This window comes from Leuresthes tenuis, unplaced genomic scaffold (genome assembly GCF_036924035.1).
Source record: "Leuresthes tenuis unplaced genomic scaffold, fLeuTen1.0.hap1 SCAF_3, whole genome shotgun sequence".
In the NCBI taxonomy this organism is placed as follows: Eukaryota; Metazoa; Chordata; class Actinopteri; order Atheriniformes; family Atherinopsidae; genus Leuresthes; species Leuresthes tenuis.
In genome coordinates this window covers 36,580,249-36,605,123 of record NW_027325357.1, presented here as the reverse complement: position 1 = coordinate 36,605,123, position 24,875 = coordinate 36,580,249, and the positions used below count along the sequence as shown (strand labels likewise).

At 41.6% G+C, this 24,875-nt stretch overlaps 1 protein-coding gene across 3 annotated transcripts in view; it reads right to left on the bottom strand.

Annotated features, from left to right (window-relative positions):
- LOC140303956 (calcium-dependent secretion activator 1) overlaps positions 1-24,875 on the bottom strand; it is a 628,956-nt gene that overhangs the window by 190,520 nt on the left and 413,561 nt on the right. For all 3 annotated transcript variants that reach the window (XR_011915223.1, XM_072382952.1, XM_072382951.1), the window contains exon 18: positions 4,182-4,323. Coding sequence is in view for 2 of the 3 variants with exons in the window: in XM_072382952.1 (XP_072239053.1) it covers positions 4,182-4,323 (142 nt within the window). In the remaining variant the exon portion in view is untranslated. The remainder of the gene's footprint in view (positions 1-4,181; positions 4,324-24,875) is intronic.

The window sequence follows — 24,875 nt, the reverse complement described above, 5'->3', positions numbered from 1 at the left end:
TTATTCCAACATTAAACATGCTCCTCCCCCACCTTGGAAAATCAGACCGTCTGTCTCTGCTCTTCATACCAGCCTACACCCCCCTCAGTCGACAAACAAAGCCAAGCACAAAAAAACCATGACCATAGTCAAAACCTGGTTTGAAAGTACTCTCCTTCAGCTACAGGACTGCTTTGCCTGCACAGAGTGGACAATCTTTGAACATCAGGACCTCAAGACACACACAGATACTATCTTTTTCAACATAAAGTATAAACAACCAACTACAGCGTTCAGAGCTCCCCCCCATTCTCCAGCAGCTACAGCAGCACAAGGGAAGATGAGCTGAACAGCTATTTTGCTTGCTTCAAGACCACCACATACCTGCACACACTGCCTCTCTAAGATTACTACACCCCTACCCTCTCTCTCAATGAAAATGAGATAAGGACAAAACATTCCCAACGGATGTTACCTCTGGGAGGGAAGAAATTGTGAACATTTTTCAAAGGGCTTAAGAGAATGCTACCTTCCAAAAAATAATATCTAAACTATATTTGGCTCTCCAAAATCTAAAAAATGACCATACCCTGTACATTAAGGAAAGATGGGAAACAGAGGGAAGCCTCACATTATCACAGGAAGAGTGGGACAGGATCTGCAAACAGCAATGGACAGTGACAAGCTCCCCCTCCTGGAGGGCATTCAGCTGGAAGAATGCGACTCGATTCTTTAGCACTCCGGCGCAAAAGACTAACCATTCAAATCAGACTGCCTGCTGGAGGTCCTGTGGAAATACATTAGCAAACCACTATCATATTTTTTGGGGTTGTCCCTCTGTGGCTCCATTTTGGAAAGATGTCCACGGGGTCCTGTAAGCTGTTTTTAAAAGGAAAATGTACTTAAACTTTAAAATCATGTATCTTGGTGATTTGAATGGACTAAAATACATAAAGCAGGATAAATACCTGTTAGGGGTTTTATTAGTGGGAGGCAAAAAGACCTTGACCAGAAAATAGCTTAACAAGGACAAACCAACAAAAAATGAATGGATTGATATAATATATAATACATACGTGATGGAGAGGATTACATTTAGGCTGAGATAGCAAATTGTTATTTTCGAAGAAAATTGGTCAAAATGGCTCTCTTATGTTTCAAGTTTAAGACCTGATTTTGTATAATCGGCAAACCATTAGCAAGGTCATATCTTCCAAATTTAGAATTTTTTTCCCTTCCCAAGTGCATAATCTTTATGTTTTTTTTAGTTTAGATGTAGGTGCCCACGGAAAAACAAAGATATGGTATATAAACACACATGCTGTACAAGTAGGAGTGGGTAGGGTGTGTATTTATGTGAATATGTGAATATGTGTCTATATGCGAGTACTATGTGTAAACTGACTGAGCTGTCAAGATAAGTAAGGGTGTGGGTACATGTGTCTATGTGTGTATACTGTATTTATGCTGACTCTGTTGTCTTAATTAACACTCAGATCTCCCCCATGTTATATGTGTTGTGTCCAGTTGGCGCATGTATGTTGTCTTGTACCAAAGAAAAATGAATAAAAAGTAAATTACAAAAAAATGAAAATGAGGTGAGGAAATATCTGAGAGCAGTGAACCCCAGGAAAGCTGCTGGACTGGAAGGCATCCCAGGGGCAGTGGTCAAAGGACGTGCAGACCAGCTGGCAGGGATCCTCACCAAGCTGTTCAACCATGTCCCTGACACATGTTACTGTCTGAAGGCCTCCACCATCATCATTCCCAAAAAACTGCCATAGACAGCCTCAGTGACTACAAACCCATAGTGTTTACACCTGTAGTTCTGAAGTGCCTGGAGTGACTGGTTTCCCTAAAATGTTATCAGGGACTGCCTTCCTCCCTCCTTCGACCCCTACCAGTTCGCCTACAGAGTCCATGGAGGACGCCATCGCCATTACTCTGCACAAAGCCCTGAGTCAATGTGTTTTATTTTATTTTATTTCATTTTGGGGTTTTTTCAGTACACAAGCCTATGTGGAACACCCACAATTGTGTTGTATCCTAGTGTGCAATGACAATAAAGTATATTCTATTCTTGTATTCCACGACTTTCTGCTGTAAAACCACAGAATTTTCAGCCTCCCTGGAAAAAGTTTCCTCAAGATTGTTGCGGAGGAGATCCTGGCCAATTGTTGAACCTTAGATCAGCAGGAGCAGTGTGGTTTTTCAGGTCAGGAACAGAGGACCAGATCTTTACCCTCGCAGAGTTACTGAGGGGGTCATGGGAGTTGTGTCAGCATTCTTGGTTTACTCTGTATGTTGGACTCCGCCAGGGCTGCTCCATTTCAAGGATCCTCTTTGTGATTTTCATGGACTGGAGGTGTAGTTGGGAAGAGGAGGGTGTCTGGTTTAGGAACCTCAGGGTTGCATCCGTGTTTTTTTCTGTTGATTTATTCAAGCCATGACCTATGGTGCGGACTGGAGCAGTTCCTCTAAATCCAAGGCCATAGTTCTCAACCAGAAGGAGGTGGAATTATCTGAAATTTTCAGGGATGAATCTCTACCTCAAGGAATTCAAGCATCTTGGCATCTTGTTCACAAGTGATGGCAAATTGGAGCAAGAAATGGACAGGTGGATTGGGCTTTATCAGCAGTTGCGAGGGCTGCACCGGTATGTTAATGTGCTCCAACCCTCACCAATGGATATGAGATATGGGTCATGACAGAAAGAATGAGATCACGGATACAAGTGGCTGGAATTAATTGCCATCGGAGGGTGGCAGGGTTCAGTCTTAGTTCAAAAGGACTGGATAGTGTAGTGGTATGATTGCCACCTTTCCTGTGGGACAACTGGGTTCAAATCCCCTGCATGAAATGTATTACCTCCAGTAGGGGTCCTTAAGCAAGACCCCCTTACCCTATCTGACTACCTGTAAGTCACTTTGGATAAAAGCATCTGCCAAATGCATAAAAACACAAACTGATATAAAAATCTCAATAAGTCTTAGAGATAGGGTGAGAAGCCTGACCATCCAGAGGGAGCTCTGATCTGGTTGCCCCCCTTTTTTTTGCAGGCATGTCCAACTGGGAGGGGGCTGTAGGGCAGGCCCAGAACATGCTGAAACAATTACAGCTGGGATAGCTGGTAAGATTGCCACCTTTCATTTGGATGACCTGGGTTCAAATCCCCTGTGTGAAAGGTACTACCTCCAGTAGGACTTACTTAGGCAACACCCCCTTACCCTACCTGCCTACCAGTTTAAGTTGCTTTGAATTAAAATATCTGGAAAAATGCATAAACATAATCATATCCTATCTGGACTAGAAATGCCTTGGGATCCCCCAAAAGGAGCTGGTGAGTGCTGCTGGGAAGAGGGACATATGGGTTTCCCTCCCAGATCTTGGACAAGTAGAAAATAATTAATAGTTGGATGGATGGGAAAACATTTTGAAACGTAAAGTTGAAAACTGCTAGGATATCTGCTAGGTTATCTCTGTACAATTTACAGTAACAAGACCATTACAGTTCTGAAATAAAGTCTGGTCCCAGTAGTCTGGAAAAAACTAAGTTTTAGCACAAGGTACTACAACACCAAGTAACTCAGGGAAGCTTAGGCGTTGAAATGGAAGCATAAAACAGCCAGCAAAATTTCAAATTATATATCTATCTGTCTCTGAATACATTAATTTAGAATTTTAAGGAGACCTAGGTCTCATCTTGTATTCATATATTACTCTAGTGTATCTAGAGTAACTGTAGGTCATAATTATTCCTCTTGATATTTGAAATCAGAATGAAAATTATTTACGTCAGTACTGAATAATTATCAATGTCATACACTAAACTCATCCAAAACATTATGACCATAAACCTTAACAAGTAGTTAGCTTCTCGGTACCTTCAATTACTATTAGTACTATTAGTACATACTGTATATTAGATCTAGTTTTAAGTAATACCGTACTTGTAAAACATTCTCACTTCTATGTTTGAGTTTTAAATGTATCATCAGTATCATTTATTATTTTTGCTAATATTATACATCCATAATATGACAAGAAATGAGATCTCTGACAAATGTTATACCAGCAACAAGTGCTTTGAGACTCTTCATACTGTTCATACTTATATTATATTATATAAAAGCAAAATCAAATGGATAAATGCACATCTTTAATTTAGGAGAAGAAATACACGTAAATGAGGGCATTCTTACTTAACAGGTTCCCAGGACTCCCTTTCAAAGCCTCTGTGAATGGACTGAGCAATGGATGACTCCATCAAGTCCACGTATCTCACTACCAGTGGAGCATACAGGTCTTGTAGGTGTTTGTGGAACTTCCCGTTGCACAGGTTATCTGAAACAGGGGGGGGATTTGAAATGGAAGGGAAGAAATTAGATGCAGAAGTGACAGCACATACCAAGGAGAAATTATTTGACAGGTTTGAAGTTTTCTACTTAAAGGTTTATCTTTGATAAATATAGACAGAAGAAATGTTTCGGTCAAGGTTTTTAGTCTGTTTCAGGTACATCTGATGGAAGATACGCTTCTTTTGTATTGCTACAGCTATCAAATTATAGCTTAGAATTCACTGCTACTTTGTGTGTTTAGCCTCAATTTGTTGGTTTGCAAAATAAATTTAAAAAGCAAGGAAATATATAATTGAAAAGTTCTGACCAAGGTGTTAATGAGATATGGTTGACACAAGATATCCACTTTTCAATTTTGCCAAACAAAAGGTCAGAGTCATAGGGTGTTTCTAAAATCAATCCATCACACACATTTCACCCAGTCTCTGTCGGCTCCCAACTGGTAAAAAGGCAACACTGACAAAGACCACAGGGGATAAAATAGAGGCCAGTGTGTGCTAATGTGATGCCTTGCGGCTCCATGTAGTGTCTGCTTTTCCTCTCCCTCCTCTTCTCTTCTCTTTGTTTTTCTCTCTCCCTCCGAGCATGTGTTTGTGTTTGTGTGTGTTGGCATTTGAGTCAAGGTCGATGATACACAGTAGGTGCAATGTTTGTTGTGTTCTATGATTGCCACTCTCCAAATTAGCCACTTGAGTGGCTGCTGTCCATTTGAATGTGTTGTGTCCAGGAGTGTGCTTGCAGGCCTTGCCATGGCCCAGCTACCACTGCTTTAGACCTCATTAAGTCATTGTATGGAAACCTGACTTTGGCGCCTATCTAATTCTAAAGCTATTTACTGGTACACAAGTGCACTGCTGAGAGACACCAGTGCAGTTAACCTTCTGTAGAAAATAGGTCTAAGTGATAATGAACTTTATTAATGTGTACTTCTTTATTCTTTGTGGGCTGTGGAAATATTAGGCTTTATATCAAAATCCTGAGGTCACAGTGCCACACAATAGCGCATGCCTTGTTTGAGGATGAAACAAGGTTGACATTTTGAATTGACGAGCTCTAATGCTTGCTCTTGAAACAGTGGTCTTCTGATGATATACATAAAAGGCTTTTTTGCTTTTTGTCATATGGAGTTTTGGAAAAGGGAAAAAAAAAATGTAATTATAGACAAGGGCATGATTAATGATGAGCACTGTTGACTGTGCATATTAAAGTGTATTTTTTTGTTCTTGAAAGTTGTGAGAAATTTAGGTGTGTGAGGTCAAATGAAGAGAAAGAAACTGACTACTTTTGCGTTTTGATACATGTCCTTGTGGGTCACAACAACCCTCCCCTGAGCTTAGCTGCTGCTCACCTAGTTTTTGTCTGGACTCAGTGGAATCAGTTACAGCCCTCCCATTATCCTCCAAAGTCACAACGACCTGCCACTGAGCTTAGCTGCTGCTGGCCTAACTTTTGTCTGGAATCAAGACCTGCTGTGGATAAACCCCTCTGTTGAATATGTTATAAGCCCACTTGCGTTGATTGCATTAGTTTTTTTTTTTTTTGTACCTGCTCATAGATTCTGCGCAATTGCATTCAGTTACAACCCTGTCGTTGTCCTCGGGGATCACAGCAACCCGCCACTGAGTGAGACAACATCTGCAGTAGCTGCTCCAGGGCTGCTCTTTTCCACTTCACATTTACATTCCATTATATCCACCTGGCCATTCATGAAACACCACTACCGGACAGAATGTAAGTTTTGCACTCATGTATTATGTGCCCTGTAGAGAGCTTTAGAAAGTCCTTTGTAAACTTCTTATCCCTTGCAGGAGTGGACGGACGAGGGCGCCGAGACAGTGTCATTGGAAGAGGATCTCGGTCGGTGAACCGCATGAATTATACATGAATTATACATGAGGACGTTTGATTAAATATTATGAAATGTGGACAGCCTCGGGATACAACTTATTCCTGCATCGAACCATCATACTAATGTGTTCTATAGTCCACTGCCACCGTCTGGCTGGCGTAATCACACAAGTAAAGGCTTGCCTTGAAAAACAACCTGTCTCATTTGCCCAGCAGTGATTTTATTACACTTGAAACACAAGGATTTTCCCAGACTGACCCCAATATTACAAAAGTGAAATGCTGTCTTTATTCACATTTGCCATGAAAGCTGTACGAAAACACACTACTAATATTGTTTGGAAACATCGTCTTCTTCGATGTGCTGCAGTCATGGCTTCGCGTTTCACAGTTGAACAGGTCCTCAAACAGATTTCTTTAAATGTCAAGCAAGACTACACTAATTCTGAAGAGGAAAAGAGACCAAAAAGAAGAAGAAGATCAAGAAGAAACCCTCAAGCTGTAATACAGACTGTCCTTTCAAAAAATGGAAAAATAACATGGTCCTCAGTAGCATATCACAAACAGTGCAGGATGGTAGAACAAAAGGTCATGGAGATGACCCCAGGACCCACAATGGGTGCCGTTTCCCATGCCCATGACATTGCCTCAATATTCTACCTGTTCATCACACTGGAAATAGAAAAGAATTATCCCGGAGATGACAAATCTGCAGGCTTTCCGAACATATGGAGGTTGTTTATGGAACATTTACCAGGTGTATGCAGGTACCGAGGTTAGGCTGCAGCTAGTCTATCGCATGCAGAGAGTGGAAGGGCACGAGAGACGTAATACGTGCAACAGAGAAACTGGCAGCCATAAGAGAGGTCTGGGACAAGTGGGAGGAGCAGCTGCCATACCTCTAAAACGCAGGGTCTGACGTAACAGATGATGAGCAACTGGTTCCATTCAGAGGTTGTAACAAAAGTGATTGCCAGATAGAAATCACCGATATTTGTCTCTTTTGTCTCTTTTAATGAATGAAAGGTTGTCATCCTTTCCGACAATACATGTCCAGCAAGCCAGTGAAATAGGGGATCAAGTCACGAGTGACCTGCAACGCCAAATCTAGCTACGCCTGGAAGATGCAAGTCTACATCGGGAAGTCGACCAATGGAGGCCCAGAGAAGAACCAGGGGATGCGGATTGTGCTTGATGCATGACAGGACTAGGACTGAGGGGTCGCAATGTCACATGTGACACTTTCTTCACCTCTTACGAATTGGGACAGAAGCTCCTGCAGAGGAAGATCACCATGTTAGGCACAGAGGCCGAGGTTTCACCTGCACTGCTTTCATCAAAGGGGAGAGATGTCTTCTCATCAAAGTTTGCCTTCACGTCCACCACCACTATAATTTCCTACCTCCCAAAGAAAAACAAGAATGTGGTACTCCTGAGCACACTGCGCACAGTGGCTGAAGTAAGCAATCGCAAGGACAGGAAGCCAGCCATCATCCTAGACTACAATTGTAACAAAGGAGGTGTGGACAACCTAGACAAAGTGATTGGAACATACAGCTGCAGAAAGATGACTGCCTGCTGGCCTCTAGTCATCTTCCACAACATCATTGATGTTTCATCCTACAATTCCTCCTACAATGCCTACAATGTGCTATAATGTAAGAGCTCAACCCTAGCTGGATGTCTTGTAAGCGGAACAAGAGTAGGGTGTTCCTGGAGCAGCTTGGCAGTGTCTGACCTCACAATTGAGATTCTGGAAAAATGGTCAAAAAATCCTAAACACACTCCTAAATCTTGTAGAAAGCTTGCCCAGAAGAGTTGGAGCTGTTATAGCTTCAATTATATTTCTCCAGTTTTATCTTCTCTTCATTGGCTCCCTGTTAAATTCAGAATAGAATTTAAGATTATTCTCCTCACATATAAAGCTCTTAATGACCGAGCTCCATCATATCTTAAAGATCTCATTGTAAGATATTTTCCTAACAGAGCACTTTGCTTCCAAACTGCAGGTTTACTTGTTGTTCCCAGAGTTTCTAAAAGTAGAATGGGAGGCAGAGCCTTCAGTTATCAGGCCCCTCTCTGTGGAATAAGCTGCCAGTGTATGTCCGGGAAGCAGACACCCTTTCCAATTTTAAGATTAGGCTTCAAACTTTCATTTTTGATAAAGCTTATAGTTAGGGACGGCTCAGGTGATCCTGAAACATCCCATAGTTAAGCTGCTATAGGCTTAGACTGCTGGGGGACCTCATCTGTCACACCTTTCCTCACTTTGCTCTCTTTTTCCCCGTTTAATTTCTCAAATGATATTATGTATATGTGACATTATTGTGGTTATTAACTTGTGTTTCCCTGTTCCAACAGATATCCTTTGAATGGTGTTATGGTGTTTTTCCCCCCTCTTTTCTGTATTCTCAAACCCCAGCTGGTCAAGGCGGATGGCCACCCTTCCTGAGTCTGCTTCTGCCAGAGGTTTCTTCCTGGTTCTGGTTCTGCCAGAGGTTTCTTCCTGTTAAAAGGGAGTCGTTCCTTTCCACAGTCGCCTCAGGCACGCTCAGAATGGGAGATTGGACTGAAGACAAGTTTTGGTGCAATCTGTTGGTTTCCTTAGCTAGGATATTGTTTTTGAATTGGCTCTACATGAATTAATTGGATTATTTTGAAATCAATTAATTGGATTTCATTGGATTATGATTATTTGAATTCCAATTGGCATGAATCGGATTATACTATTTAAGTGCCTTGAGATGACAATTGTTGTAATCTGGCGCTATATAAATAAAATTGAATTGAATTGAATGAGGCAAAGACCCATCTCCAACCCAGAGGGAGCACTCCACCTTTATCCTGTTGAGAACTGTGGCCTTTGAATTGAAGGGGCTGCTTTTAATTCTGGTCAATTCTCACTCAGCTACAAACCATTCTAGTGTGTGCCCAAAGTCACGACTTGAAGAAGCTAACAGAGCCACATCCGCAGCAAAGAGCAAAGACGCAACCCTGATGTTCCCAAACTAGACACCCTCCTCTTTCTGACTACGCCTTTAATTTCCATAAATCCATAAACAGAATTGGTGACTATGGGTTGAGTTGGCAGAGTTCAACACACTGTTAACAAGCTCAACTTTGTACCAAGAATGCTAACACTGCTCTCTTGCTTTGCTTATACAGGAACCTAATAGCTGGTAACAGGTGCTCTGGTACCCCATACTTCCACAGCAACCCCCAAAGAATCCAATAAGGAAAAGAGTTGTAAGCCTTCTCCATGTCCACAAAACACATGTATACTGCCTGCCCTGCATCTGGGGCTCAGCTAGGCTCAGCTCAAAAAAGCCACAAGATATCACCTATGGAGGAAAACATTGAAGGCGGTCATTATAGGAGGTTGATGGAATACTTACAAGCTCCCTGCTGAATACCTTGGTGTTGGTATTTACCCTGATGAGCGAGAGGGTCAACTTTCTGTGGCTGCAAATTATGGGAGGGAAGATTGTGGTTTTTGCTAATGCATCAAGCAGCAGTTCAGAGTATCCGGTCTTCTTGGAGTCCATGAGGGGTGTCCTAGAAGATCTCAACTGGGGATTTCATTGTTCTCCCGGGAGACTTCAGTACCCATTGTCATGTTTGTTAGTTTTGTTAGGTAAAGTGTTTGGTTCGTCTTTAGTTTAGACATATTTTTTCCCTCAGTGACTCTTGCCCTGGTCAACAGCTTCACCCACATCACCTGTGTTTTGTCTCAGCTGCATTCACTCACCAATCACCTCCCCTCAGTATTTAGTCTCAGGTTTTTCCATGTTCTTTTGCCAGATCCTCACCGTCATTTACCCCATGCCAAGTCAGGCTTTTCCTTGTGGTTTTTCCACAGTCTTAGTTTCTGTTATGTCATAGTCAAGTTTTTTTTTCATAATCATAGTTAAGTTTTTGTATGCCGGCTCAGCCGCATTTTGTGTTATTTTTTTACCTTTGAAATAAATCAAGTTGTTGTTTGGAAATATCTGCATCCGGGTCCTAACGCCACCACGTCACACACCCCCCAACCCTATTGACGTGACACCCATGTGGGCAATGTTGGAGCAACATCCTCTCCAATCTGAATCTGAGTGGTGTTTTGTTATTGGACTTTTGTGTGAGTCATGGATTGGGCATAGCAAACGCTATGTTCAAGTATATTATATATAGTGGAGAAGACTGCTGTAATGACCTGGTAAACCCAGATGAGTGATGAGGGTAAACAGGTGTAGCAAACTCAAGTGTAGATTAATGTGGAACTTAATCGTAGGAAGCCCTTTAGCATTCTTATGTGGGAATGTTGACTCAAGAATGTTAATGGCCCTCCCAATTAGCATTGGCAAACCTAGAGAGAACTCAAGCATACACAGGGAGAACTTGCAAACTCCACACAAAAAGGCTGTCGCTGAAAGATTGAAAGTGGAATCAATAAGTATCTCAAAAAAACAAAAAAAATATATTCCAGTTCTATAGGGGTGCATTTTAAGATATGTGTTAGTATCATTATTATATCTGCTTAGAACTCTTTGGAGTTATCTTAGGCCTCAGTATAGAAAATATTTTAAGAAGAGAATTAAAATTGGATCATGAATTGACCACAGGAGATATTATAAGAGGTCACAGGTGAGTCTGTTCTTCTGCTTCTGGAGATTGCAGACGTGTCTCTGCTTCCTCCTGCTGCCTATTGCTTTATTTGCTTTTAAATCATTCTACTTCTTTGCACAAGTCTTAGATATAATTTTATTATTTTTCTTTTAAGTGAACTAAGACCTTTTTAAATAATTTCTAATCATTTTATGTTCTTTTTTATCTGGTGAGCCAGCGACTCCGTGTGCATGGCCTACGCATAGCTGAAGCCTGATTTACAGTGTCTGGGCACCTCGCACTCAGCTAAAACTAAATAGCCTGGAAAGGTGCTAACCGTTAGGCTAACTAGCAACAAGATGCCTCCCTTCTCCACAGATGACTACTACATCCTCCTGCAGAAAATTACAATACTGGAGACAAAAATTCATCGCTTAGAAGTAAATTAACTGTGTGGAAATTAAACAACCTTGCCATTGATTCAAAACAGTGGAGATGAGCAAGCTAACACACAGCTAAGGAGCACAGATAACACAAACAAGAAAGTAAACTCCGTGCATTATAGTAAATCATCGAATAATAATCCTCCCTGGAACTGTCTCGGTGCAAAACCAAAATGTAAATCATGTCTCCTGAAAGTGGGAGGACCTGAAACCGACTGGCCTTCACTACGAGACAGAGGAGCTCTTCTGCCCCTGTACATAGGAGGAAACAGGACTGGACATCTGTGAATGGGAAGGTTAACAACAAACCTCCAAAACAACTGAGTGTGAAACTGCAGAACAGACTTGCTCCACTGTTGAAGGACTCTGGATCTCTATTGGATGACCATCCATCCCAAAACAGCAAGTTAAGGACTGAAAACCTGTTGAAAAGTGAAAGGCCACAGGGAAAGCTAAAGGCTTGGCCTGAAACTCTGATTGACTCTGCCGTAAATTATGTACAAAGAATGTGCGGTAAGAACACTAAAGTCCTCTGCTTTCCTAGGGATATGGTGAACGATCTGAAGGAGAGAATTCTTGAAATTGCAGATGAATATCCAACTGTGACAAACATCGTTCTGCATATGGGGTCAAATGATGTGTCCAAGCAACAATCTGAGGTTTGGATTATTAAACACAGTGTGCTCGCTGAATGTAACTGTATTCATCAGTGGACCTGTACCACCCGTCAGAGGATGAGAGATGAGAGATTCAGCAGGTTGTTGGCACTGAATAAATGGCATTTATTGGTATGTGTTGACCACTCAGTGCATTTTATTAATAATTTAAAAATGTTTTGGGAACGCGGGCATCATTTTAAGGCAAATGGATTTAATTTTAACAAGTCAGGGGTGAAACTATTCACCTCCAATATATTTTATTTCCTATGTCATCCGTCTGTGCTCGGTGCCAAGGCTGAGATAAACAAGGAGTTATCTCATGGAGAGGAACAAACAAATCCTAGCAGAAACCTTGAGGAGTAACTCCATCTGCCCCCACCTGAGAAGAGCTTTGAAAAGGAGAGACATCAGAGGCAAGAAGAGGGGTCTTTATTTGCCCCAAACCCTCTCAACAGCACTAAGGACCAGGACCAGGACCCTCCCCTGCCCCCCAAACCCCTGACAGGTCATTGCGCTCCTCACCCTCCTTTTCTCACTCCTCCCCTCACCTGAAATTGACTGAGCAGATGATGGAGGGGGTCAACTCTGGAATCAGATTTACCCCCCAGCCCAATCCCTTTTTGTCCCCCATAAACCCCCCAACAGAGCGGCCAAAGGTTCACCACTAAGCCTCGCCCCCACTAGAGCAGCCAAAGCGATGGAGCTCAGCCCCTCCCCCTCATGTCCGGGCTGCAAAGATTATGACAGTCTTGACTTTTCCCAGGACAAGCTGGAACCCTGTTTATTAGAAGGTTTTAAATTTCTGTACTTTTAGGTGACAGAAGGAGAAATGTGACCCAGTCAAAACACAGAGAGTTGCACTCTAAAAGATCTTTAAAGACACTAATCATACCTTGTGTGCCACAGACTGCTCCCAAACACAAGGGGGCAAATAATAACTCTAAAACACTTAAGTTGGCTTCATTAAATGTTAGGTCTTTAGCTGGGAAAACATTCTTAATTAATGATTTTATCACTGAGCACACACTGGATTTTATGTTTTTAACTGAAACTTGGTTGGAACAAAATAACAGTGCTGCTGTTCTTATTGAGTCAACCCCTCCTGGTTACAGTTTTATCAGCGAGGCCAGAGTGAGCAGGAGAGGAGGAGGGGTCGCAGTCTTATTCAATGAATCATTTCAATGTAAGCAGTTATCTCCTGGAAGTTTTCAGTCCTTTGAATATATGACTATACAGCTGAAGGCCTCACCCAGAGTCCTGTTTCTGAATATTTACAGGCCCCCGAAATACTGTGCAGATTTTTCTGAAGACCTCAGTGAACTGCGATCTATGATCTGTGTTGATTTTGACTGTATAATTATTGTTGGTGATTTTAACATCCATATGGACAATCCTCAGGACAGAGGGACTAAAGACCTGAGTAACACTCTGGACAACTTTGGGCTGACTCAGCATATAACAGAACCCACGCACAATAGGGGGCACCCTCTAGACTTAGTGATCTCCAAGGGTCTAAGCATTTCAAAGATTACTGTGTCTGATGTGGGCCTGTCTGACCATTCCTGTGTTTTCTTTGAGAGTACGATTTCAGTGCACACAAATGTCTCAACAGCAGTGATCTCAAAACGGTGTATAACTGAAAACAGTAGTAAGATCTTTAACCAGGTTTTCTCTTTAACACCTGCCCTGTCCGGGGGTTCAGTCAGTGAGCACGTCAGTAGCTTTAATACTAAAATGTTAAATGTTATGGATACTATTGCTCCCATTAAGGTGAAGGTTATCTCTGGAAGGAAGAAGTCTCCATGGCGAAATTCCACACTGGTGAAAAATGGGAAAAGAGAGTGTCGGAAAGCTGAGCGCAGATGGAGAAAAACAAATCTCCGGGTTCATTATGACATCTATAAAGAGAAACTTCACTCTTATAATTTACAACTGGGGAATGCAAGGAAATCCTACTTCTCTGACATCATCACCAAAAACAGTCATAATGCTCGGGCCTTATTTGCTACAGTTGACAGGCTAACAAACCCTCCTGTGTCAGTGGCAAATGAACTCCATTCCACCATGGCCTGCAATGACTTTGCCAAATTCTTCATAGACAAAGTCCAAAATATTAGACAAGCAGTTGGTACATCAGCAGCAGGTTCAGCATATGTACTGTGTCCACCGAAAACCGGTTTAAACACCATGACACTATTTCAACCCATTAACAGTAAAGACCTGGAGGACATGTTACGTCACCTGAAGTCCTCCTCTTGCTGTTTAGACATCCTACCAACAGGTTTTTTCAAAGGGGTCTCGAAGACTTTGGAGTCAGACCTGTTACTGATTGTGAACTTGTCCTTAACGTTAGGTGTGTTTCCAGAGCCACTAAAAACAGCTGTAATTAAACCTCTGCTGAAAAAGGACAATCTTGACAAGACGCAAATGAACAACTACAGGCCCATCTCAAATCTCCCATTTATAAGTAAGATCATTGAAAAAGCGGTTTTTCAACAGCTTAATTACTTTTTAACACAAAATAACTGCTATGATACCTTCCAGTCAGGCTTTAGACAGCACCACAGCACTGAGACTGCTCTGACCAAAGTGTTTAATGACATATGTCTGAATGCAGACAGTGGAAAAATGTCAGTCTTAGTTTTACTGGATCTCAGTGCTGCCTTTGATACAGTTGACCACAATATATTACTCAAACAACTGGAGAACTGGGCTGGTCTTTCCGGAACTGTACTAAACTGGTTCAAAACATACTTAGAGAACAGGAAGTACTTTGTGTCAATAGGTAACTTTACATCCGAGCAGACAAGAATCACATGTGGAGTTCCCCAAGGTTCCATCCTGGGACCTCTTCTGTTTAACATCTACATGCTCCCACTGGCACAGATTATAAAAAACAACCAAATAAACTACCATAGCTATGCAGATGACACACAGATGTATATAACAATGTCACCAGGAGACAGAGGGCCTGTACAGGCCCTTGGAAAATGCATTGAGGAGATTAATGACTGGATGTGCCACAACTTCCTCCAGCTAAACAAAAACAAAACTGAGGTAATTGTCTTTGGAGCCAAAGATAAACGATTGAAAGTCACCACAGAGCTTCAATCTATAAATCTAAAAACGACCAACCAGGCCAGAAATATGGGTGTAGTGATGGACTCAGACCTAAATTTGGACAAACACATTAAGGCAATAACAAAGTCAGCCTACTATCACCTTAAGAATATATCAAGGCTAAAAGATCTGATGTCTCAGCAGGACCTGGAAAAACTAGTCCATGCATTCATCTTTAGTAGGCTTGATTATTGTAATAGCATCTTTGCAGGTCTGCCTAAAAAGTCAGTTAGACAACTGCAGCTCATCCAGAACTCAGCTGCTCGAGTCCTCACTAAGACCAAAAAAGTGGAGCACATCAGTCCAGCTCTGAGGTCTTTACACTGGCTGCCTGTCCATCAGAGGATAGACTTTAAAGCTCTGAATGGTCAAGGACCAAAATACATCAGTGACCTCCTGACCCACTATGAACCTTCCAGACCCCTCAGGTCATCTGGATCCGGTTTTTTATCAGTTCCCAGAGTCAAAACCAGACATGGAGAAGCTGCATTCAGCTTCTATGCTCTACATGTCTGGAACAAACTCCCAGAAAGCCTCAGATCAGCTGAAACACTCAGTGTATTTAAGTCCAGGTTGAAGACACATCTATTTTCAGCTGCATTTGAATAAGCTTGAGTTTCAAAACGGAATCATGCTTTAACTATTGATTTTATTTTTCATATATATATAATTTTTTCTGATTTTATCTATTGTTCTTATTTCCTTCTTTTGTTTAAATTTTAAATCATGCTTTTTATTTCTTCTGTTTTAATGTCTCTGTGAAGCACTTTGAATCACCTTGTTGTTGAATTGTGCTATACAAATAAACTTGCCTTGCCTTGCCTTGCCTTACTCAGCATCTTGGTTTCGGAACCAGACTTCCATGAGAGCAGACCTCTGGTGGCTGTGTGGGGAGATGAAACTGAGGTCCGTCCTTCTGCCTAACTGGCAGCTGCACAATAGCCCAACTACTGATGCCTTTCCGTCTGTTCCCTGGGGGGGACTTTAAGGCCTTGGGTGAGAAGCTGCAATGTCTCAAGCATTTAACTGTGTCTGGAGGTTCATTTAACAACAGAGTGTACCTGGATAGCATTGGAATTCTGAGTCCCAGATGAATTTAAAGCTAGAAATCAAGTAACTACAGACTTTGAATCTTTTCTTTTCTGGTGGGCAACAATAAATAAAAATGTTTATTGGATAAATTACATCTACAAGGCATTGCTGAACAATTAAAATGTTTGGAACTGCAGATGGCAGAATCACAAAGAGGAACTCGCATCAGTCTGCAGAGCTGATAGAAAATCAACGACCCCTTCACTGACATGATGGAGAATGGGTTGGTCTCTGTCTATTGTAGAGGGAGATGATGACAACGAGCTACACGTGGACGATGGAGACGATGATACAGATAACCTTTAAAGTTCAAAGTACTTTGAATGACCCCGAGGGAATTCTCAATGATTTCTTTAATGATTATTTTTGCGTTCATATGAAAGACCAATGAACATGGGAATTAGACCTATCAAAAGACAATTCCTGAATGTAGAGCATTGTAAAGATGATATGTTGCTTCTTCCTGCTAACATTTGTCCACAGGTTAAATGAACTGCATCAGCAGCAGAACCACTACAGGACTCAAAGTCAGGTAACTGACCAGGTTTCTGGAATTCCCATCATGCCAAGATGATGGCGGAACAATCACAAATTTTTATCCACATGTGTACAAAAGGGTGGACGGCGAAGCTAAGCGCTCCACCCCAACTGAATGAAAAGCTGATTTGAAGAGTTCATTCCACCAAGTAACGTCTAACAATCTACAGCCTCCAACCACTGTATGGCTGAATTATATCCTAAAGTGTCCTAAAAGAGGATTAGTTAGGGAATAAGAGGTGGTAAAGACCTCTTCCGGGAAGTGAAGTGCTAGTAACCTCTCCTTCCAAGATAGCTTAGCAGTTCCAGACCCAGCCGGACTGATGTTCGGCCAGAAGCAGACGATTGCAGAGTGGACTGAATAAACTGCATTGTATTATTATTATTATTGTTTGACTATTCTTGATTTTCATTTATTATTATTTTTCATTTTATAAATTTTTTTCATTTTATTAATTTTTCCATTTAATATCAATTTCATATTATCTATTAATTGCATATAATCATATTTTCATTTATTATTTATTATTCTTATTTTCATTTTTTGTTTTTGTCATATTTCCATTTTTATTATTCCATTGTAATTTTGTTCCATTTCAATAATCATTTAGTCATAGTTTTAGTTTATATTGATTTTGTCCTTATTTCCATTGTATTTTTGGTTGTATCCGTTTTGTGGTTGCTGGTCACACCTAGGTCCATCACCATTCATTGAAATTAACGGTTCGGAGTGCGACCTTTGATACTGAGAAAGTGACTAAGCGGTCAGTCGCCAAGGAGAGAATGGGGCCATAGGAGAATTTTCCCGTAAATAAAGCAAATGGGTTTTTCGCTCCTATGCACTGCGAACGATAGAAATACATTCAATGTTAATTGTACAGTTTTAATACTTGATAGCATAAACAGGAGGGAATGTTCGAAAAATTATATAGTTATACTATGACAGAAGAGTCACTCCATCTGTTCACCTTCTATGATTCAAGCAAAAGTGTTTTGACTCTGGTACTAGACTTTCCCATAATATTAACTGGTGAGAAGCACCTCTTATGTTCCTTCCCATAACAAGGAATGGGGAGAGAAGCACCTTTCCCCATAACATTGAATGTTCCTACCCATAATAATGAATGGTGAGAAAAGCGCCTTTTCTCATAACATTGTGTGATCAGCAAGCATAAACAACATAAATAGCTGGAGCACCATTTTGTCGGGAGACAACTCTGAGCGGTCTTCCCGACAGGTTGTGTGGATTTGTGCGGACTTGTCTCTTTCTTGCAAGAAATAAATGTTTTGCTGTGTTAATCGTATCCAGCGACTCTGAGCCTAATTTTACAGAGAATTTTTCTAACAAAGACACATCTATTTTCAGCTGGATTTTAATAAAGCTTCAAATAAGCTTGAGTTTCAAAATGTGAGTGTTACTGTGTATAACCTGCAAATGACCTCGCTGCAAGGTACCACCCTGTCCTGTTTTCTTAAATTCCTATTTACAATGGTGGGCTTGTTATAATGAGATAGCTGCACTTTAAGGGGGAGAGGGGTGAAGCTGATATTTACGACTGTATCTGGATAACTTCAACTGTGGTTTGGGGAGGGAAGGTAGACTAGTGTAAGAAAAGTTTGCTTATTATCATTAAATAAAAGTCACAGCCAAAGAGGCCATTTCATATCAAAACTTCACAAGGAGAAGTTGGGAGACAAAGAGAACTGTGTTCGAAGAAGGAATGTTGTCTCCCCACTGATTGTTATCTTTATAGCTCCCCAAATAAGGAGATGCCTCCAAACTCAGGAGATATACCAGACCTGGGCATATAGAGGATTGTATGTATGGATGTGTGTGTGTGTGTCACCTAATAAAAGAGCAAGGGAGGCAACCACTCGTTGGAGAACTCTTGTGAATCTGCAGAGAGAAGGTTCGTGTGTTGTTCTCCCCTTGCAAGTAAAATTCTGAGGCCTCTGAGGGATTTCTTGGTTTCATACCGTTGTCTGTTAGTTAATTTTTCTAACATTTTGGTCCTTCGAGCCGGATCCAACATTTTGTACGAGGGTTTCTACCGGGAGGGCCGAAACTCTGTAGACACAGCTGTGCACAGCCCGACTAGGTCGGAGGAAAGACGCACGGGGCTAAAATTCTCCGTTCGCCAGAGAAGGCCCTTTCCGGGAGAACTCCTCACAAATGACGGCATCCAAGCGCAGTTTTACAACGGACAGTGGATGAGACCAAGAAAAAAAAGGAACAGCTGAATTGTAAGTAATATATTTTTATATTGAATGTTGCAACTGAGTAAAGTTACAAAAAGGAAGGAGGGTTGAAAGTCCCTGCCAAAAGTAAAGTTAGAAAGAGGAAGGAGGGTTGAAAGTCCCTGCCAAAAGTAAAGTTAGAAAGAGGAAGGAGGGTTGAAAGTCCCTACCAAAAGTAAAGTTAGAAAGAGGAAGGAGGGTTGAAAGTCCCTGCCAAACGTAAAGTTAGAAAGAGGAAGGAGGGTTGAAAGTCCCTGCCAAAGTACGGTGGGTTTAAGTCCCAACCTTAGAAAAAGTAAGGGGGGCTAGAGTCCCTGCCTAAGGGTACCTATTGTCTGTATGTATATTGTATTTTGTGGTTTTTTTTTTTTTTTTTTGTGTGTTTTAAGTGCGTCAGTATTTTTACTGTGCATCTGCGCTTTGAGTGTGCACGTGAAAGGGTGAGAGGCGCTGTTTTGAGTGTGCGCGGGGGAGGGTGCAACTTGCTGGTTTGAGTGTGTGTGTGTAGGAGCCGTTTTGTGCGTGTGTATGAGAGAAAGGAACGAGTGATTGGAACGGAGTTTTGTTGAAGCAGCAGAGTAACTGGGAACCTAACGGTGTCAACAAAGGTTACTGACTGTTGAAGTAGACAAACTTGGACGTTCATTAAGGATAAATATATTAATAAAATGGGAAATGTGAATGGTACAATGGACGGGGAGGGGGATCGTAAATTTATGGAACAGCAACGCCCCGGTTCATGTCAATACCTAAATCACTGGAAAAGAAAATATGTTTTTTTGGGAAAATTGTCAGTCCCTCAATGCCAAATGCTGGTGAACAAATTAAAAGATAAAGATAAAAATAAAGGTCGAAAACAGGACGGACCCAAAACCACTACTGTAAAAGTGTGGTTGGCTGAAGCTCATAAGAGGAAATTAGGGGAAGAGAAAGGGAGAAAGGAAAAAGGCACAATATGTGCTGTTGTCCGTCCTGAAGACAATGAAGCAACCCCACGAGCCCGGCGGGCAGATGAACCTGTCCCAGCGCTGGAACATGCGCCCCTCGTTACTGGTGGTTTTGCCCCGCCATACTCTCTGTACCCAGATTTGAGTGGCGCGGGAGCAGTAGGAGGGGGGTCACCGACCCCTGTAACACCCGCCACATCCATGCCTCGTGGAGGCTACTTACTTCGCTCACCAATGTGTACACCGCTTGAATGGAGCAAACGCATGGGAGGTGATTTAAGTCCTTTTAATCCAACAACTCTAGAGTGTTCTAGTTTGAGCCCACAACAGGGCCACCCTCTCCCGATGGTGGAAGTTGCAAATCCTAATGCCCAGAATGATAATGATCGAACTATGCTTGTGTATCGTACATGGACACAAGCAGACGTGGTGGCCGCAGTGGCTGGAATCACGTCACACAAAGACGATGCACAAAGATGTGTACAAGAAATAAGTCTTAATCGACGATCTTATCATTTGAATGGAGCAGAATGTCAAAGTGTTAGGATGGCCCTTATCAACAGCAACTAAAAAATGCTTTGCTGTCTGGCATGAGACCTGAAATTAAAGAGTGGGTGAGTAAACATTTTGTTCACCTCCCCACATCTACTCTTCCTCAATTTATGGGGGAGGAGATGCAGATGTGTTTTATATGGAAGGTCCAAGCTGGGACAACAGAGGACGTGGAAGAGGTAGAGGCTTCTCCAGAGGGAGAGGTACAGGCTTCCCCAGAGGAAAGGTAAAACTTTCAGATATAGAATGTTGGTTGTGTGGCAAGTCAGGACATCTTAGTAGAAACTGTCCTGAAAAAGAGAAATGGCAATGATTAGACAGAGAGCAGCCGAGTGCAGAAAATGGAGAGGAAAAGCCAAAAGTGGTGGATGAGATGTTGGATTTAGTGGAGATCTGCACAATGGCTGATAGCATGCCCCTAATTACTTTACTGGTCCATGGGAGACCATATGTGTTTTTATGTGAATCAGGAGCGTGCCGCACTGTGATGAGAGATGATTGCCACAAGTTCTCTACATCTAAAGATAGCATTTTTGTAAGATCAGCAAGTGGAGAGGTGCAAAAGAAACCTATGTCCACCAAAATAAAGTTAGACTTTCCAGAAAAAGGTGGAAGTTCCTGGGGACAAGTGGTGCTTTCCCCAGCCTGCCCCTTTAATCTACTGGGACGAGACTTTATGGCAAAAATGAAAATTGCCATATATCCAGCAGAGAATGGGGGCATGTTGGCACGTCAATATGCAGAGACCCTTGTTATACAAGGCTCTGGGGAACCACACTATCACTGGTCCTTGGACTTACCAACTATCTTTGCAGAGGCTATAGCAAATTGTTAAGCCGAATTTGTTCCTCTCCAAGGTAGCTAGATACTGGCGTATGTGGATGACAACCTAGTGGCAGGAAAGTCACAACAGAAATGCAAACAAGACACCATAGCGCTGCTACATTACGTAGCAGACACAGGAAATAAAGTGAGCAAAAGTAAGCCGATAGCTTATTTCTCTAAAGGACTGGATCCTGTGGCCACACCCCACTGCGTACAAGCAGAAGCAGAGGCTACCAAAGCTCCACTGGAAAGCCAGTTACTCATAAAGAACTGCTGCGAGATTTGCTGGACGCAATATTGCTACCAAAAACTATTGCGGTCTGCATATGTGCAATGCACACACAAAAGGAACAGACTTTGTAAGCAAAGGAAATGATTTTGTAGATAAAGCTGCAAAGTCACACGTTTTAACTATGACTATGGAAAATAATGTTTTAAAATACATGCAACAACAAGCACCAAACAGCAAAAGAACTCTGTGGTGCAATAAAGGAGCAATTTTGAAAGATGACATCTACACCTGACCGTTGATGGAAAACCAATCTTGCTAAAATCCATGTATAAATGGGCAGCATTTGTGGCACATGGGCCTTGCCATGTGTCAACAGGAGGGATGAACAGTATAATAGAACAATATTATACTCATAATGGTTTTACTACTTATTCAAAAAACTTTTGTGCACAATGTCAGATTTGCATGAAAGACAATCCACAGGGAAACATGAGACCACGAAGAGGTCAGTTTCCTAAACCAGAGTATCCTTTCCAAGAAATACACATGGATTTTATGGAACTAAACAAATGTAACAGCCAGAAGTACTGTTTGGTAATAATTGATGCATTTTCTAAATGGGTAGAAATATTTCCATGTCATTCAGCAGATGCCCTGACAGTAGCAACAGCTTTATGCAAAATAATAATATCTACTTTTGGGATTCCACAGATTATCAGGAGTGATAATGGAAGTCATTTTGTGAATGAAGTGATCCAAAAGATAGGAGACCACTTCTGCATAAACTTAAAAAAACATTGTGGTTATCATTCCCAGAGTGCAGGGCTAGTGGAAAGAACTAATGGAACAATTAAGCTGAAACTGAGGAAAGCAATGGAAGAAACAGGGAGAAATGACTTAGTTCAGCTAAGCATGATGATAACTCCCACACAAGGTCAATATTTAACTTGAAATAATGTATGGAAGACCATATTCTATCCCAGACCTAGCTAAATTGCATGCCACCAGTATGAGGATGATGACACTGCAATGGAAAATTAGTTCTTCTATGCATTGTATTGAGTGTTACTGTGCATGAACTGCAAATGACCGAGTTGCAAGGTACCACCCTGCCTTGTTTTTCTTAAATTTCTCTTTACAATGGTGGGCTTGTTATCATGAGATAGCTGCACTTTAGGGGGGACAGGGTTAGGCTGGTATTTATGACTGGGTCTGGGTAACCTCAACTGATGGTTGGGGAGGGAAGATAGAAGAACAATCAACTATACCCAAAGAGAGACGACGTGATAAAAGGGCAATATAACTGTGTTTTTGCCTCAGTAATCAGAGCAACTCTGTATTTTGTACTGTGTTGTTCTATTTTGCAAGATATTATTATAAAAGCCTCTTATCTCCTCAGAAGAGAATAACTGACTCTGTGCATTACTAAATTTCCCCAACAACACTCTAGCAAGTTATCTGAAAAGGATGTTCGAAACGGAAGATATAAGTCAATATAATAATGTTCCGAATGAGACTTTGCCATTACAGGTTGGAGCAGAGCTTAATATCGGAGACTGGGTCTTCACGAAGGTGATAAAGAGGAAGGTGTGGAACAAACAGAGCTGGGAAGGTCCATTCCAGATCCAAACACCTCAACCGCTGTCAAGGTCGAGAGACGTGATACTTGGATACACAAGAGGTACTCTTTGCCTTCCCCTGACTGCTAGAGAGGGAAGTCCAGCTACAAAGTGGACCAGGTGTATAGATCCTGGTAAACTCAACGCTGGTGAAGCAGGGACATCTCTCTAGCACTTAGCAGGGCAAGAGGCAGAGAGCACAAGAGAAGAGAGGAAAAGAAGAAAAAAAGAAAGGTTCAAAGTGGTTGTTGGTAACAGGACTGGCCATAAGTCTCTTTGTGGTTCTACCTATTTTAGGTTGGGAGACTTATGGGAAATGGGAAAACAAAACAGGTCCATCAGGGCACTGTTAAGCAGCAAAGGATATTGCTGAAGCAGGGAAGGTGCATACCTTCGGAACTAAATGGAATGTGTGTCACCAGGAGAATCATCAGGAGAATCTATAACTTTTCAACTGTCTGTGTCCTTCTTTCCTGGCTGAAAAAGGAGGAGCGTGTTCTAACGTCTGATACCTAAGAACACAGTACCAGGCGGATCCTTAACGAAAGTGTCCTATCTGAAGAATTGAAGGAGCATTTAGGAGTTGATACTTCTATATGGTCTAACTTGATGAATATGTTTGGGAGATATAGAGCCATGATTCTATCACTATTGATGACTGTAGCAGTATTTACTGCAATATTGGTAGTGTGCGGGTGTTGTTGTGTGCCTTGTCTCCGTTCTTTATACACCAGGTTGGTGGTCCAGACCATAGAGGGACACCCTTCTGAGTTCAGAACGTTGCTTCTCCAGGAGGATGAAGAAGATGAAGAATATCATCCAGACCTATATCCAATGTCGCACATTGTCCAAGAAGCTGACAATAATTGTGTTTAGACGAAATAAAATGAAGAACCTTTTGAGTGTAAATTGATAAGGTTGTAATACAAATGAAGTTCTTACAGAAAGCTAAAAGGACTTGTAAGATACTGATGTGAAGGTTGACATTTATTAATGATAAACAGGAGGGAAATGTCAGAAAAGTTTGCTTATTATCATTAAATAAAAGTCACAGCCAAAGAGGCCATTTCATATCAAAACTTCACAAGGAGAAGTTGGGAGACAAAGAGAACTGTGTTCGAAGAAGGAATGTTGTCTCCCCACTGATTGTTATCTTTATAGCTCCCCAAATAAGGAGATGCCTCCAAACTCAGGAGATATACCAGACCTGGGCATATAGAGGATTGTATGTATGGATGTGTGTGTGTGTCACCTAATAAAAGAGCAAGGGAGGCAACCACTCGTTGGAGAACTCTTGTGAATCTGCAGAGTGAAGGTTCGTGTGTTGTTCTCCCCTTGCAAGTAAAATTCTGAGGCCTCTGAGGGATTTCTTGGTTTCATACCGTTGTCTGTTAGTTAATTTTTCTAACAACTAGACAAGAACAATCAATTATACCGAAAGAGAGATGTCGTGACAAGTGGGCAATATAACTGTGTGTTTTTGCCTCAGTGGTCAGAGCAACTCTGTATTTTGTATTTTGTCTTATCTCCTTCGAAGAAAATAACTGACTCTGTGCATTAATAAAATTTCCACCACAATCTTGGCATCACGAACAGGATCCCTCGACTGGTTGACCTGGACCAGACCGCAGTGCCTGATCAGCCTGGACTGAAATAGGTTTCCAGCTTCATACCTCCAAGGCTTTTGGAGAGAGAGGACTGATGGGTCCGTTTCCTGGATACCAGCACTGGGATCTTTTTTTTTTTTTTTTGTGAAACACGATAATCTGAGGCGATAAGATTGCTTTCTTTTTTTTTTTGAGCAAGAGGGTTTTCACAGTTGTGTCATTAGTGAGACAG